The sequence below is a fragment of the Drosophila serrata genome, unplaced genomic scaffold (genome assembly GCF_035046125.1).
Source record: "Drosophila serrata isolate PLE 108 unplaced genomic scaffold, ASM3504612v1 contig_217, whole genome shotgun sequence".
Classification (NCBI taxonomy): Eukaryota; Metazoa; Arthropoda; class Insecta; order Diptera; family Drosophilidae; genus Drosophila; species Drosophila serrata.
In genome coordinates this window covers 1,933,566-1,951,085 of record NW_028257115.1, presented here as the reverse complement: position 1 = coordinate 1,951,085, position 17,520 = coordinate 1,933,566, and the positions used below count along the sequence as shown (strand labels likewise).

At 46.4% G+C, this 17,520-nt stretch overlaps 1 protein-coding gene and 1 long non-coding RNA gene across 7 annotated transcripts in view; one reads left to right on the top strand and one right to left on the bottom strand.

The window, feature by feature from the left end:
* LOC147644210 (uncharacterized) overlaps positions 1-17,520 on the top strand; it is a 229,456-nt gene that overhangs the window by 23,759 nt on the left and 188,177 nt on the right. The window lies entirely within an intron of this gene.
* The window catches only part of sls (sallimus), an 83,266-nt gene that overhangs the window by 23,660 nt on the left and 42,086 nt on the right, over positions 1-17,520 (bottom strand). For 4 of the 5 annotated variants that reach the window (XM_086829617.1, XM_086829614.1, XM_086829615.1 and 1 more), the window contains 2 exons: positions 560-17,419; positions 124-348 (listed from right to left, as the gene is read on the bottom strand). In XM_086829617.1, coding sequence (XP_086685743.1) covers positions 124-348; positions 560-17,419 — 17,085 coding nt within the window. The remainder of the gene's footprint in view (positions 1-123; positions 349-559; positions 17,420-17,520) is intronic. The other variant, XM_086829618.1, reaches the window with a different exon arrangement.

Genomic DNA, 17,520 nt, shown 5'->3' with positions numbered 1-17,520 from the left:
AAGATAAATATTTACTTTGCCTAACTTTATCAATTGGGTTTTTAATTAAGGACTTTATTTTAGATCGCGATTTATGGGAGACTAAATATTTGTATATAAATGTATTTAAAAAGATAAAATCACCTGATGGCTCGTTGACTTCAATAATTTCAAGGTGTGATTGTGTAGTGTCTTCTGGAATGGGTTCTGTATCACTAAGGACTTCCTCAACAAGGATGCCTTCCTCCTGAGATACTCGTTTGTTTTCACTTTGTATTGTTGTTTCTCCGTCATCATTTTGTACAGATTTAAATGTTGTTATGTAAACTGGGTGTTCCGTTTCTGTGTTATCGATCTTTGGTTTCTCCACTGTTTTGATTATTTTTTTGTGATTGTAGATGATTAAGAAAATATGTTAATAACGGGACGTTTCAAATATCAATAAAAAATAAAGAAGAAATATTACAAATAATTATGAAAGAAAAAAATGTGAAAAGATTACAAATTTTGCGTATACTTTGATTTGAGCCTATTATGTGGAATGAGTGTTTTTGAAGAGTGTGTTTGATTGTGTTCTTACCCTTATGCTTGTGTGGTTTTTGTTTGTGTTTGGAAACCTTTTCATCGTCGAGTTTACTAATATCTATAATATCAGCAATGTTTTCATCGCTGACAACTCGAATTAGAGCGTACGGTTCCTTGCCTTCTTCTTCAATAGTTTGAATTTGGAAATATTCCTCGTCCGCAGGTCCTTGCTTTTTAAATGTTCTAGTTTTTGTAGTCTTCTTTCTTGGCTTCTTATTGTCGTCTAGTTCTTCGGTGAAAACAGTTTCCTCAGGAAGTTCCTCAATCGGTATGGGTATAATGGATACCTCATCAGATGGCACAACTTCTATTTGCACTGTAGTCAGTGGCTCCTTATCTTCCTCTTCTATTATATTAACAGTTGTAACTTCATCACGTTTGTCGTCGATGCTCTTCTTGAAAGCTCTAGATTTAACGGTCTTTTTCTTTTTTGTTCCATCAGGTGAAGTAATCTCCATCTCTGTCACTTGTTCGGGTAGCTCAACTAATTTACTGTCATCCGGTTGGGAATAGGTTATGGGTTGCTCTTTAATTGTTACTGAATATAAAGGTTCAGTATTATCTTGTTCAATAATTCCGATTTCAGTTACTTCTTCGTTATTGCCAAATGCTGGTTTTTTAATAACACGTTTCTTGGTCTTAACAATCTTTGGATGTCCTTCTTCATCAATTGTTTCAAATTCAGAAACCTCATCTGGCAAAACAATAACTTCAGAAATTTTTTCTTCTGGCAGTTCTGGGAAGGGTAATTCAAACTTTTCAACCGTAACTTTGGTCTGAGGTGTTTTTTCATATTCCTCAACGGTTTGGACTTTAGTAACTTCCATATGCGGACCCTGAATCTTTTTAATGATTTTAGTTTTAATAACTGTTTTAGTTGGAGTACCATCTTCTTTTTCTGAAAGTATAACTGATTTCCGCTCAGGCAATTCAAAAACAGTCACTTCATCCTCCGGTTTTTGGACAATAACTCTTTTCTTCAACTTAGTTTTTCCAACACTTGGAGATCTATTATCGGTTTCTTCAACCGTAACAATTGTTTCTGGTTTCTTGTTGTCCTCCTCTACGGTTACAATCTTAGTGACTTCTTCTTTGTCACCCTTGACTTTTTTTATAACACGTGTACGGATCTTTTTCTGCTTCGGCTTGCCATCTTCGGAAATGGTCTCGATGACACGAACCTCCTCTGGAAGTTCCTGGATTTCTTCAGGCTGTTCTTCTACAGGAATTTCTTCGACAGTGACTGTTGTTTCGGGCTGCTTGTCATCTTCCTCGACGGTTTCGATTTTGGTGACTTCTTGCTTGTCTCCCTTGACCTTCTTAATGACGCGAGTGCGGATCTTTTTCTTCTTAGGCTTGCCATCTTCGGAAATGGTCTCGACGACACGAACCTCCTCTGGAAGTTCCTGGATTTCTTCAGGCTGTTCTTCTAGAGGTACTTCTTCGACAGTGACTATTGTTTCGGGTAGCTTGTCATCTTCCTCGACGGTTTCGATCTTGGTGACCTCTTGCTTGTCTCCCTTGACCTTCTTAATAACGCGAGTGCGGATCTTCTTCTTCTTAGGCTTGCCATCTTCGGAAATGGTCTCGACGACACGAACCTCCTCTGGAAGTTCCTGGATTTCTTCAGGCTGTTCTTCTAGAGGTACTTCTTCGACAGTGACTGTTGTTTCGGGCTGCTTGTCATCTTCCTCGACGGTTTCGATCTTGGTGACTTCTTGCTTGTCTCCCTTGACCTTCTTAATGACGCGAGTGCGGATCTTTTTCTTCTTAGGCTTGCCATCTTCGGAAATGGTCTCGACGACACGAACCTCCTCTGGAAGTTCCTGGATTTCTTCAGGCTGTTCTTCTACAGGAATTTCTTCGACAGTGACTGTTGTTTCGGGCTGCTTGTCATCTTCCTCGACGGTTTCGATCTTGGTGACCTCTTGCTTGTCTCCTTTGACCTTCTTAATAACGCGAGTGCGGATCTTTTTCTTCTTAGGCTTGCCATCTTCGGAAATGGTCTCGACGACACGAACCTCCTCTGGAAGTTCCTGGATTTCTTCAGGCTGTTCTTCTAGAGGTACTTCTTCGACAGTGACTATTGTTTCGGGTAGCTTGTCATCTTCCTCGACGGTTTCGATCTTGGTGACCTCTTGCTTGTCTCCCATGACCTTCTTAATGACGCGAGTGCGGATCTTTTTCTTCTTAGGCTTGCCATCTTCGGAAATGGTCTCGACGACACGAACCTCCTCTGGAAGTTCCTGGATTTCTTCAGGCTGTTCTTCTAGAGGTACTTCTTCGACAGTGACTATTGTTTCGGGTAGCTTGTCATCTTCCTCGACGGTTTCGATCTTGGTGACCTCTTGCTTGTCTCCCTTGACCTTCTTAATAACGCGAGTGCGGATCTTCTTCTTCTTAGGCTTGCCATCTTCGGAAATGGTCTCGACGACACGAACCTCCTCTGGAAGTTCCTGGATTTCTTCAGGCTGTTCTTCTAGAGCTGTTTCTTCGACAGTGACTGTTGTTTCGGGTAGCTTGTCATCTTCCTCGACGGTTTCGATCTTGGTGACCTCTTGCTTGTCTCCCTTGACCTTCTTAATAACGCGAGTGCGGATCTTCTTCTTCTTAGGCTTGCCATCTTCGGAAATGGTCTCGACGACACGAACCTCCTCTGGAAGTTCCTGGATTTCTTTAGGCTGTTCTTCTAGAGGTACTTCTTCGACAGTGACTGTTGTTTCGGGTTGCTTGTCATCTTCCTCGACGGTTTCGATCTTGGTGACCTCTTGCTTGTCTCCCTTGACCTTCTTAATAACGCGAGTGCGGATCTTTTTCTTCTTAGGCTTGCCATCTTCGGAAATGGTCTCGACGACACGAACCTCCTCTGGAAGTTCCTGGATTTCTTCAGGCTGTTCTTCTAGAGGTACTTCTTCGACAGTGACTATTGTTTCGGGTAGCTTGTCATCTTCCTCGACGGTTTCGATCTTGGTGACCTCTTGCTTATCTCCCTTGACCTTCTTAATAACGCGAGTGCGGATCTTCTTCTTCTTAGGCTTGCCATCTTCGGAAATGGTTTCGACGACACGAACCTCCTCTGGAAGTTCCTGGATTTCTTCAGGCTGTTCTTCTAGAGGTACTTCTTCGACAGTGACTGTTGTTTCGGGTTGCTTGTCATCTTCCTCGACAGTTTCGATCTTGGTGACCTCTTGCTTGTCTCCCTTGACCTTCTTAATAACGCGAGTGCGGATCTTCTTCTTCTTAGGCTTGCCATCTTCGGAAATGGTCTCGACGACACGAACCTCCTCTGGAAGTTCCTGGATTTCTTCAGGCTGTTCTTCTAGAGGTACTTCTTCGACAGTGACTATTGTTTCGGGTAGCTTGTCATCTTCCTCGACAGTTTCGATCTTGGTGACCTCTTGCTTGTCTCCCTTGACCTTCTTAATAACGCGAGTGCGGATCTTCTTCTTCTTAGGCTTGCCATCTTCGGAAATGGTCTCGACGACACGAACCTCCTCTGGAAGTTCCTGGATTTCTTCAGGCTGTTCTTCTAGAGGTGTTTCTTCGACAGTGACTGTTGTTTCGGGTAGCTTGTCATCTTCCTCGACGGTTTCGATCTTGGTGACCTCTTGCTTGTCTCCCTTGACCTTCTTAATAACGCGAGTGCGGATCTTTTTCTTCTTAGGCTTGCCATCTTCGGAAATGGTCTCGACGACACGAACCTCCTCTGGAAGTTCCTGGATTTCTTCAGGCTGTTCTTCTAGAGGTACTTCTTCGACAGTGACTATTGTTTCGGGTAGCTTGTCATCTTCCTCGACGGTTTCGATCTTGGTGACCTCTTGCTTGTCTCCCTTGACCTTCTTAATAACGCGAGTGCGGATTTTCTTCTTCTTAGGCTTGCCATCTTCGGAAATGGTCTCGACGACACGAACCTCCTCTGGAAGTTCCTGGATTTCTTCAGGCTGTTCTTCTAGAGGTGTTTCTTCGACAGTGACTGTTGTTTCGGGTAGCTTGTCATCTTCCTCGACGGTTTCGATCTTGGTGACCTCTTGCTTGTCTCCCTTGACCTTCTTAATAACGCGAGTGCGGATCTTCTTCTTCTTAGGCTTGCCATCTTCGGAAATGGTCTCGACGACACGAACCTCCTCTGGAAGTTCCTGGATTTCTTCAGGCTGTTCTTCTAGAGGTACTTCTTCGACAGTGACTGTTGTTTCGGGTTGCTTGTCATCTTCCTCGACGGTTTCGATCTTGGTGACCTCTTGCTTGTCTCCCTTGACCTTCTTAATAACGCGAGTGCGGATCTTTTTCTTCTTAGGCTTGCCATCTTCGGAAATGGTCTCGACGACACGAACCTCCTCTGGAAGTTCCTGGATTTCTTCAGGCTGTTCTTCTAGAGGTACTTCTTCGACAGTGACTGTTGTTTCGGGCTGCTTGTCATCTTCCTCGACAGTTTCGATCTTGGTGACCTCTTGCTTGTCTCCCTTGACCTTCTTAATAACGCGAGTGCGGATCTTCTTCTTCTTAGGCTTGCCATCTTCGGAAATGGTCTCGACGACACGAACCTCCTCTGGAAGTTCCTGGATTTCTTCAGGCTGTTCTTCTACAGGAATTTCTTCGACAGTGACTGTTGTTTCGGGCTGCTTGTCATCTTCCTCAACGGTTTCAATCTTGGTGACCTCTTGCTTGTCTCCCTTGACCTTCTTAATAACGCGAGTGCGGATCTTTTTCTTCTTAGGCTTGCCATCTTCGGAAATGGTCTCGACGACACGAACCTCCTCTGGAAGTTCCTGAATTTCTTCAGGCTGTTCTTCTAGAGGTAATCCTTCGACAGTGACTGTTGTTTCGGGTAGCTTGTCATCTTCCTCGACGGTTTCGATCTTGGTGACCTCTTGCTTGTCTCCCTTGACCTTCTTAATAACGCGAGTGCGGATTTTCTTCTTCTTAGGCTTGCCATCTTCGGAAATGGTCTCGACGACACGAACCTCCTCTGGAAGTTCCTGGATTTCTTCAGGCTGTTCTTCTAGAGGTGTTTCTTCGACAGTGACTGTTGTTTCGGGTAGCTTGTCATCTTCCTCGACGGTTTCGATCTTGGTGACCTCTTGCTTGTCTCCCTTGACCTTCTTAATAACGCGAGTGCGGATCTTCTTCTTCTTAGGCTTGCCATCTTCGGAAATGGTCTCGACGACACGAACCTCCTCTGGAAGTTCCTGGATTTCTTCAGGCTGTTCTTCTAGAGGTACTTCTTCGACAGTGACTGTTGTTTCGGGTTGCTTGTCATCTTCCTCGACGGTTTCGATCTTGGTGACCTCTTGCTTGTCTCCCTTGACCTTCTTAATAACGCGAGTGCGGATCTTTTTCTTCTTAGGCTTGCCATCTTCGGAAATGGTCTCGACGACACGAACCTCCTCTGGAAGTTCCTGGATTTCTTCAGGCTGTTCTTCTAGAGGTACTTCTTCGACAGTGACTGTTGTTTCGGGTTGCTTGTCATCTTCCTCGACGGTTTCGATCTTGGTGACCTCTTGCTTGTCTCCCTTGACCTTCTTAATAACGCGAGTGCGGATCTTCTTCTTCTTAGGCTTGCCATCTTCGGAAATGGTCTCGACGACACGAACCTCCTCTGGAAGTTCCTGGATTTCTTCAGGCTGTTCTTCTAGAGGTACTTCTTCGACAGTGACTGTTGTTTCGGGTTGCTTGTCATCTTCCTCGACGGTTTCGATCTTGGTGACCTCTTGCTTGTCTCCCTTGACCTTCTTAATAATGCGTGTGCGGATCTTTTTCTTCTTGGGCTTGCCATCTTCGGAAATGGTCTCGACGACACGAACCTCCTCTGGAAGTTCCTGGATTTCTTCAGGCTGTTCTTCTACAGGAATTTCTTCGACAGTGACTGTTGTTTCGGGCTGCTTGTCTTCTTCCTCGACGGTTTCGATCTTGGTGACCTCTTGCTTGTCTCCCTTGACCTTCTTAATAACGCGAGTGCGAATCTTCTTTTTCTTAGGCTTGCCATCTTCGGAAATGGTCTCCACGACACGAACCTCTTCTGGAAGTTCCTTGATTTCCTCGGGCTGTTCTTCCTCCACAGGGATTTCTTCGACAGTAACTGTTGTTTCGGGCTGCTTGTTATCTTCCTCGACGGTTTCGATCTTGGTGACCTCTTGCTTGTCTCCCTTGACCTTCTTAATAACGCGAGTGCGGATCTTTTTCTTCTTAGGCTTGCCATCTTCGGAAATGGTCTCGACCACACGAACCTCTTCTGGAAGTTCCTGGATTTCTTCAGGCTGTTCTACTAGAGGTACTTCTTCGACAGTGACTGTTGTTTCGGGCTGCTGGTCATCTTCCTCGACAGTTTCGATCTTGGTGACTTCTTGCTTGTCTCCCTTGACCTTCTTAATGACGCGAGTGCGGATCTTTTTCTTCTTAGGCTTGCCATCTTCGGAAATGGTCTCGACGACACGAACCTCCTCTGGAAGTTCCTGGATTTCTTCAGGCTCTTCTTCTACAGGAATTTCTTCGACAGTGACTGTTGTTTCGGGCTGCTTGTCATCTTCCTCAACGGTTTCAATCTTGGTGACCTCTTGCTTGTCAGCCTTGACCTTCTTAATAACGCGAGTGCGGATCTTTTTCTTCTTAGGCTTGCCATCTTCGGAAATGGTCTCGATGACACGAACCTCCTCTGGAAGTTCCTGGATTTCTTCAGGCTGTTTTTCTAGGGGTGTTTCTTCGACAGTGACTGTTGTTTCTGGCTGTTTGTCATCTTCCTCGACGGTTTCGATCTTGGTGACCTCTTGCTTGTCTCCCTTGACCTTCTTAATGACGCGAGTGCGGATCTTTTTCTTCTTAGGCTTGCCATCTTCGGAAATGGTCTCGATGACACGAACCTCTTCTGGAAGTTCCTGGATTTCTTCAGGCTGTTCTTCTACAGGAATTTCTTCGACAGTGACTGTTGTTTCTGGCTGTTTGTCATCTTCCTCGACGGTTTCGATCTTGGTGACCTCTTGCTTGTCTCCCTTGACCTTCTTAATGACGCGAGTGCGGATCTTTTTCTTCTTAGGCTTGCCATCTTCGGAAATGGTCTCGACGACACGAACCTCCTCTGGAAGTTCCTGGATTTCTTCAGGCTGTTCTTCTAGAGGTAGTTCTTCGACAGTGACTGTTGTTTCGGGTTGCTTGTCATCTTCCTCGACAGTTTCGATCTTGGTGACTTCTTGCTTGTCTCCCTTGACCTTCTTAATGACGCGAGTGCGGATCTTCTTCTTCTTAGGCTTGCCATCTTCGGAAATGGTCTCGACGACACGAACCTCCTCTGGAAGTTCCTGGATTTCTTCAGGCTGTTCTTCTAGAGGTACGTCTTCGACAGTGACTGTTGTTTCGGGTTGCTTGTCATCTTCCTCGACAGTTTCGATCTTGGTGACTTCTTGCTTGTCTCCCTTGACCTTCTTAATGACGCGAGTGCGGATCTTCTTTTTCTTAGGCTTGCCATCTTCAGAAATGGTCTCGACGACACGCACCTCCTCTGGAAGTTCCTGGATTTCTTCAGGCTGTTCTTCCTCCACAGGCATTTCTTCGACAGTGACTGTTGTTTCGGGCTGCTTGTCATCTTCCTCGACAGTTTCGATCTTGGTGACTTCTTGCTTGTCTCCCTTGACCTTCTTAATGACGCGAGTGCGGATCTTCTTCTTCTTAGGCTTGCCATCTTCGGAAATGGTCTCGACGACACGAACCTCCTCTGGAAGTTCCTGGATTTCTTCAGGCTGTTCTTCTAGAGGTACTTCTTCGACAGTGACTGTTGTTTCGGGTTGCTTGTCATCTTCCTCGACAGTTTCGATCTTGGTGACTTCTTGCTTGTCTCCCTTGACCTTCTTAATGACGCGAGTGCGGATCTTCTTTTTCTTAGGCTTGCCATCTTCAGAAATGGTCTCGACGACACGCACCTCCTCTGGAAGTTCCTGGATTTCTTCAGGCTGTTCTTCCTCCACAGGCATTTCTTCGACAGTGACTGTTGTTTCGGGCTGCTTGTCATCTTCCTCGACAGTTTCGATCTTGGTGACTTCTTGCTTGTCTCCCTTGACCTTCTTAATGACGCGAGTGCGGATCTTCTTTTTCTTAGGCTTGCCATCTTCGGAAATGGTCTCGACGACACGAACCACTTCTGGAAGTTCCTTGATTTCCTCGTGCTGTTCTTCCTCCACAGGCATTTCTTCGACAGTGACTGTTGTTTCGGGCTGCCTGTCATCTTCCTCGACGGTTTCGATCTTGGTGACCTCTTGCTTGTCTCCCTTGATCTTCTTAATAACGCGAGTGCGGATCTTTTTCTTCTTAGGCTTGCCATCTTCGGAAATGGTCTCGACGACACGAACCTCCTCTGGAAGTTCCTGGATTTCTTCAGGCTGTTCTTCTACAGGAATTTCTTCGACAGTGACTGTTGTTTCGGGCTGCTTGTCATCTTCCTCGACGGTTTCGATCTTGGTGACCTCTTGCTTGTCTCCCTTGACCTTCTTAATGACGCGAGTCCGGATCTTTTTCTTCTTGGGCTTGCCATCTTCGGAAATGGTCTCGACGACCCGAACCTCCTCTGGAAGTTCCTGGATTTCTTCAGGCTGTTCTACTAGAGGTACTTCTTCGACAGTGACTGTTGTTTCGGGCTGCTTGTCATCTTCCTCGACAGTTTCGATCTTGGTGACTTCTTGCTTGTCTCCCTTGACCTTCTTAATGACGCGAGTGCGGATCTTTTTCTTCTTAGGCTTGCCATCTTCGGAAATGGTCTCGACGACACGAACCTCCTCTGGAAGTTCCTGGATTTCTTCAGGCTGTTCTTCTACATGAATTTCTTCGACAGTGACTGTTGTTTCGGGCTGCTTGTCATCTTCCTCGACAGTTTCGATCTTGGTGACCTCTTGCTTGTCTCCCTTGACCTTCTTAATAACGCGAGTGCGGATCTTTTTCTTCTTAGGCTTGCCATCTTCGGAAATGGTCTCGACGACACGAACCTCCTCTGGAAGTTCCTGGATTTCTTCAGGCTGTTCTTCTACAGGAATTTCTTCGACAGTGACTGTTGTTTCGGGCTGCTTGTCATCTTCCTCAACGGTTTCAATCTTGGTGACCTCTTGCTTGTCTCCCTTGACCTTCTTAATGACGCGAGTGCGGATCTTTTTCTTCTTAGGCTTGCCATCTTCTGAAATGGTCTCGACGACACGAACCTCTTCTGAAAGTTCCTGGATTTCTTCAGGCTGTTCTTCTACAGGAATTTCTTCGACAGTGACTGTTGTTTTGGGCTGCTTGTCATCTTCCTCGACAGTTTCGATCTTGGTGACTTCTTGCTTGTCTCCCTTGACCTTCTTAATGACGCGAGTGCGGATCTTTTTCTTCTTAGGCTTGCCATCTTCGGAAATGGTCTCGACGACACGAACCTCCTCTGGAAGTTCCTGGATTTCTTCAGGCTGTTCTTCTACAGGAATTTCTTCGACAGTGACTGTTGTTTCGGGCTGCTTGTCATCTTCCTCAACGGTTTCAATCTTGGTGACCTCTTGCTTGTCTCCCTTGACCTTCTTAATAACGCGAGTGCGGATCTTTTTCTTCTTAGGCTTGCCATCTTCGGAAATGGTCTCGACGACACGAACCTCTTCTGGAAGTTCCTGGATTTCTTCAGGCTGTTCTACTAGAGGTACTTCTTCGACAGTGACTGTTGTTTCGGGCTGCTTGTCATCTTCCTCGACAGTTTCGATCTTGGTGACTTCTTGCTTGTCTCCCTTGACCTTCTTAATGACGCGAGTGCGGATCTTTTTCTTCTTAGGCTTGCCATCTTCGGAAATGGTCTCGACGACACGAACCTCCTCTGGAAGTTCCTGGATTTCTTCAGGCTGTTCTTCTACAGGAATTTCTTCGACAGTGACTGTTGTTTCGGGCTGCTGGTCATCTTCCTCGACGGTTTCGATCTTGGTGACCTCTTGCTTGTCTCCCTTGACCTTCTTAATAACGCGAGTGCGGATCTTTTTCTTCTTAGGCTTGCCATCTTCGGAAATGGTCTCGATGACACGAACCTCCTCTGGAAGTTCATGGATTTCTTCAGGCTGTTCTTCTAGAGGTGTTTCTTCGACAGTGACTGTTGTTTCGGGCTGCTTGTCATCTTCTTGGACTATTTCGATCTTGGTGACCTCTTGCTTGTCTCCCTTGACCTTCTTTATGACGCGAGTGCGGATCTTTTTCTTCTTAGGCTTGCCATCTTCCGAAATGGTCTCGACGACACGAACCTCCTCTGGAAGTTCTTTAATTTCTTCAGGTTCTTCTACAGGAATTTCTTCGACGGTGACTGTTGTTTCGGGCTGCTTGTCATCTTCCTCGACGGTTTCGATCTTGGTGACCTCTTGCTTGTCTCCCTTGACCTTCTTAATAACGCGAGTGCGGATCTTTTTCTTCTTAGGCTTGCCATCTTCGGAAATGGTCTCGACGACACGAACCTCCTCTGGAAGTTCCTGGATTTCTTCAGGCTGTTCTACTACAGGTACTTCTTCGACAGTGACTGTTGTTTCGGGCTGCTTGTCATCTTCCTCGACGGTTTCGATCTTGGTGACCTCTTGCTTATCTCCCTTGACCTTCTTAATAACGCGAGTGCGGATCTTTTTCTTTTTAGGCTTGCCATCTTCGGAAATGGTCTCGATGACACGAACCTCCTCTGGAAGTTCCTGGATTTCTTCACGCTGGTCTTCTACAGGAATTTCTTCGACGGTGACTGTTGTTTCGGGCTTCTTGTCATCTTCCTCGACGGTTTCGATCTTGGTGACCTCTTGCTTGTCTCCCTTGACCTTCTTAATGACGCGAGTGCGGATCTTTTTCTTCTTAGGCTTGCCATCTTCGGAAATGGTCTCGACGACACGAACCTCCTCTGAAAGCTCCTGGATTTCTTCAGGCTGTTCCTCTACAGGAATTTCTTCGACAGTGACTGTTGTTTCGGGCTGCTTGTCATCTTCCTCGACGGTTTCGATCTTGGTGACCTCTTGCTTGTCTCCCTTGACCTTCTTAATAACGCGAGTGCGGATCTTTTTCTTTTTAGGCTTGCCATCTTCGGAAATGGTCTCGATGACACGAACCTCCTCTGGAAGTTCCTGGATTTCTTCACGCTGGTCTTCTACAGGAATTTCTTCGACGGTGACTGTTGTTTCGGGCTTCTTGTCATCTTCCTCGACGGTTTCGATCTTGGTGACCTCTTGCTTGTCTCCCTTGACCTTCTTAATGACGCGAGTGCGGATCTTTTTCTTCTTAGGCTTGCCATCTTCGGAAATGGTCTCGACGACACGAACCTCCTCTGGAAGTTCCTGGATTTCTTCAGGCTGTTCTTCTAGAGGTGTTTCTTCGACAGTGACTGTTGTTTCGGGCTGCTTGTCATCTTCCTCGACGGTTTCGATCTTGGTGACTTCTTGCTTGTCTCCCTTGACCTTCTTAATGACGCGAGTGCGGATCTTTTTCTTCTTAGGCTTGCCATCTTCGGAAATGGTCTCGATGACACGAACCTCTTCTGGAAGTTCCTGGATTTCTTCAGGCTGTTCTTCTACAGGTACTTCTTCGACAGTGACTGTTGTTTCGGGCTGTTTGTCATCTTCCTCGACGGTTTCGATCTTGGTGACCTCTTGCTTGTCTCCTTTGACCTTCTTAATGACGCGAGTGCGGATCTTTTTCTTCTTAGGCTTGCCATCTTCGGAAATGGTCTCGATGACACGAACCTCTTCTGGAAGTTCCTGGATTTCTTCAGGCTGTTCTTCTACAGGAATTTCTTCGACAGTGACTGTTGTTTCTGGCTGTTTGTCATCTTCCTCGACGGTTTCGATCTTGGTGACCTCTTGCTTGTCTCCCTTGACCTTCTTAATGACGCGAGTGCGGATCTTTTTCTTCTTAGGCTTGCCATCTTCGGAAATGGTCTCGACGACACGAACCTCCTCTGGAAGTTCCCTAATTTCTTCAGGTTGTTCTTCTACAGGTACTTCTTCGACAGTGACTGTTGTTTCGGGCTGCTTGTCATCTTCCTCGACAGTTTCGATCTTGGTGACTTCTTGCTTGTCTCCCTTGACCTTCTTAATGACGCGAGTGCGGATCTTTTTCTTCTTAGGCTTGCCATCTTCGGAAATGGTCTCGATGACACGAACCTCTTCTGGAAGTTCCTGGATTTCTTCAGGCTGTTCTTCTACAGGAATTTCTTCGACAGTGACTGTTGTTTCTGGCTGTTTGTCATCTTCCTCGACGGTTTCGATCTTGGTGACCTCTTGCTTGTCTCCCTTGACCTTCTTAATGACGCGAGTGCGGATCTTTTTCTTCTTAGGCTTGCCATCTTCGGAAATGGTCTCGACGACACGAACCTCCTCTGGAAGTTCCTGGATTTCTTCAGGCTGTTCTTCTAGAGGTACTTCTTCGACAGTGACTGTTGTTTCGGGTTGCTTGTCATCTTCCTCGACGGTTTCGATCTTGGTGACCTCTTGCTTGTCTCCCTTGACCTTCTTAATAACGCGAGTGCGGATCTTTTTCTTCTTAGGCTTGCCATCTTCGGAAATGGTCTCGACGACACGAACCTCCTCTGGAAGTTCCTTAATTTCTTCAGGTTGTTCTTCTACAGGTACTTCTTCGACAGTGACTTTTGTTTCGGGCTGCTTGTCATCTTCCTCGACGGTTTCGATCTTGGTGACCTCTTGCTTGTCTCCCTTGACCTTCTTAATGACGCGAGTGCGGATCTTTTTCTTCTTAGGCTTGCCATCTTCGGAAATGGTCTCGACGACACGAACCTCCTCTGGAAGTTCCTTAATTTCCTCTGGTTGTTCTTCCTCCACAGGCATTTCTTCGACAGTGACTGTTGTTTCGGGCTGCTTGTCATCTTCTTGGACTATTTCGATCTTGGTGACCTCTTGCTTGTCTCCCTTGACCTTCTTAATGACGCGAGTGCGGATCTTTTTCTTCTTAGGCTTGCCATCTTCGGAAATGGTCTCGACGACACGAACCTCCTCAGGAAGTTCCTTAATTTCTTCAGGTTGTTCTTCTACAGGTACTTCTTCGACAGTGACTGTCGTTTCGGGCTGCTTGTCATCTTCCTCGACGGTTTCGATCTTGGTGACCTCTTGCTTGTCTCCCTTGACCTTCTTAATAACGCGAGTGCGGATCTTTTTCTTCTTAGGCTTGCCATCTTCGGAAATGGTCTCGACGACACGAACCTCCTCTGGAAGTTCCTTAATTTTTTCAGGTTGTTCTTCTACAGGTACTTCTTCGACAGTGACTGTTGTTTCGGGCTGCTTGTCATCTTCCTCGACGGTTTCGATCTTGGTGACCTCTTGCTTGTCTCCCTTGACCTTCTTAATAACACGAGTGCGGATCTTCTTTTTCTTAGGCTTGCCATCTTCGGAAATGGTCTCGATGACACGAACCTCCTCTGGAAGTTCCTTAATTTCTTCAGGTTGTTCTTCTACAGGTACTTCTTCGACTGTGACTGTTGTTTCGGGCTGCTTGTCATCTTCCTCGACGGTTTCGATCTTGGTGACCTCTTGCTTGTCTCCCTTGACCTTCTTAATAACGCGAGTGCGGATCTTTTTCTTCTTAGGCTTGCCATCTTCGGAAATGGTCTCGACGACACGAACCTCCTCTGGAAGTTCCTTAATTTCTTCAGGTTGTTCTTCTACAGGTACTTCTTCGACAGTGACTGTTGTTTCGGGTTGCTTGTCATCTTCCTCGACGGTTTCGATCTTGGTGACCTCTTGCTTGTCTCCCTTGACCTTCTTAATAACGCGAGTGCGGATCTTCTTTTTCTTAGGCTTGCCATCTTCGGAAATGGTCTCGATGACACGAACCTCCTCTGGAAGTTCCTTAATTTCTTCAGGTTGTTCTTCTACAGGTACTTCTTCGACTGTGACTGTTGTTTCGGGCTGCTTGTCATCTTCCTCGACGGTTTCGATCTTGGTGACCTCTTGCTTGTCTCCCTTGACCTTCTTAATAACGCGAGTGCGGATCTTTTTCTTCTTAGGCTTGCCATCTTCGGCAATGGTCTCGACGACACGAACCTCCTCTGGAAGTTCCTGGATTTCTTCAGGCTGTTCTAGAGGTACTTCTTCGACAGTGACTGTTGTTTCGGGTTGCTTGTCAGCTTCCTCGACAGTTTCGATCTTGGTGACTTCTTGCTTGTCTCCCTTGACCTTCTTAATAACGCGTGTGCGGATCTTTTTCTTTTTGGGCTTGCCATCTTCGGAAATGGTCTCGACGACACGAACCTCCTCTGGAAGTTCCTTAATTTCCTCTGGTTGTTCTTCCTCCACAGGCATTTCTTCGACAGTGACTGTTGTTTCGGGCTGCTTGTCATCTTCTTGGACTATTTCGATCTTGGTGACCTCTTGCTTGTCTCCCTTGACCTTCTTAATGACGCGAGTGCTGATCTTTTTCTTCTTAGGCTTGCCATCTTCGGAAATGGTCTCGACGACATGAACATCTTCTGGAAGTTCCTGGATTTCCTCTGGCTGTTCTTCCTCCACAGGCATTTCTTCGACAGTGACTGTTGTTTCGGGCTGCCCGTCATCTTCCTCGACGGTTTCGATCTTGGTGACCTCTTGCTTGTCTCCCTTGACCTTCTTAATAACGCGTGTGCGGATCTTTTTCTTCTTGGGCTTGCCATCTTCGGAAATGGTCTCGACGACACGAACCTCCTCTGGAAGTTCCTTAATTTCCTCTGGTTGTTCTTCCTCCACAGGCATTTCTTCGACAGTGACTGTTGTTTCGGGCTGCTTGTCATCTTCTTGGACTATTTCGATCTTGGTGACCTCTTGCTTGTCTCCCTTGACCTTCTTAATGACGCGAGTGCGGATCTTTTTCTTCTTAGGCTTGCCATCTTCGGAAATGGTCTCGACAACACGAACCTCTTCTGGAAGTTCCTGGATTTCCTCGAGCTGTTCATCCTCCACAGGCATTTCTTCGACAGTGACTGTTGTTTCGGGCTGCCTGTCATCTTCCTCGACGGTTTCGATCTTGGTGACCTCTTGCTTGTCTCCCTTGACCTTCTTAATAACGCGAGTGCGGATCTTTTTCTTCTTAGGCTTGCCATCTTCGGAAATGGTCTCGACGACACGAACCTCCTCTGGAAGTTCCTTAATTTCCTCTGGTTGTTCTTCCTCCACAGGCATTTCTTCGACAGTGACTGTTGTTTCGGGCTGCCTGTCATCTTCCTCGACGGTTTCGATCTTGGTGACCTCTTGCTTGTCTCCCTTGACCTTCTTAATAACGCGAGTGCGGATCTTTTTCTTCTTAGGCTTGCCATCTTCGGAAATGGTCTCGACGACACGAACCTCCTCTGGAAGTTCCTTAATTTCCTCTGGTTGTTCTTCCTCCACAGGCATTTCTTCGACAGTGACTGTTGTTTCGGGCTGCTTGTCATCTTCTTGGACTATTTCGATTTTGGTGACCTCTTGCTTGTCTCCCTTGACCTTCTTAATGACGCGAGTGCGGATCTTTTTCTTCTTAGGCTTGCCATCTTCGGAAATGGTCTCGACGACACAAACCTCTTCTGGAAGTTCCTGGATTTCTTCAGGCTGTTCTTCTAGAGGTGTTTCTTCGACAGTGACTGTTGTTTCGGGCTGCCTGTCATCTTCCTCGACGGTTTCGATCTTGGTGACCTCTTGCTTGTCTCCCTTGACCTTCTTAATAACGCGAGTGCGGATCTTTTTCTTCTTAGGCTTGCCATCTTCGGAAATGGTCTCGACGACACGAACCTCTTCTGGAAGTTCCTGGATTTCTTCAGGCTGTTCTTCTAGAGGTGTTTCTTCGACAGTGACTGTTGTTTCGGGCTGCCTGTCATCTTCCTCGACGGTTTCAATCTTGGTGACCTCTTGCTTGTCTCCCTTGACCTTCTTAATAACGCGAGTGCGGATCTTTTTCTTCTTAGGCTTGCCATCTTCGGAAATGGTCTCGACGACACGAACCTCCTCTGGAAGTTCCTTAATTTCCTCTGGCTGTTCTTCCTCCACAGGCATTTCTTCGACAGTGACTGTTGTTTCGGGCTGCCTGTCATCTTCCTCGACGGTTTCGATCTTGGTGACCTCTTGCTTGTCTCCCTTGACCTTCTTAATAACGCGAGTGCGGATCTTTTTCTTCTTAGGCTTGCCATCTTCGGAAATGGTCTCGACGACACGAACCTCCTCTGGAAGTTCCTTAATTTCCTCTGGTTGTTCTTCCTCCACAGGCATTTCTTCGACAGTGACTGTTGTTTCGGGCTGCTTGTCATCTTCTTGGACTATTTCGATCTTGGTGACCTCTTGCTTGTCTCCCTTGACCTTCTTAATAACGCGAGTGCGGATCTTTTTCTTCTTAGGTTTGCCATCTTCGGAAATGGTCTCGAAGACACGAACCTCTTCTGGAAGTTCCTTGATTTCCTCGGGCTGTTCATCCTCCACAGGCATTTCTTCGACAGTGACTGATGTTTCGGGCTGCTTGTCATCTTCCTCGACGGTTTCGATCTTGGTGACCTCTTGCTTGTCTCCCTTTACCTTCTTAATAACGCGAGTGCGGATCTTTTTCTTCTTAGGCTTGCCATCTTCGGAAATGGTCTCGACGACACGAACCTCCTCTGGAAGTTCCTGGATTTCTTCAGGCTGTTCTACTAGAGGTACTTCTTCGACAGTGACTGTTGTTTCGGGCTGCTTGTCATCTTCCTCGACGGTTTCGATCTTGGTGACCTCTTGCTTGTCTCCCTTGACCTTCTTTATAACGCGAGTTCGAATCTTTTTCTTTCGTAATTTGCCATCTTGAGAAACTTGTTCAATAATTTGCACGCTTTCTGGGACTTCTGTGATTTCGGTTTCACGAGTTTCTTGTTTTTGTGTTGGTGTCTTTTGTTTTGTGTGTGTTGTGTCTGTGGTTTGTTCTGTATCTGTGTAAAGAATTGTGTTTTTAGTATATTGTTTCTAATGGATATTGTGGCATTACATTGCTCTGTGTAATATGTGTTTTGGGGTTGGTGGGTCGAGTAGT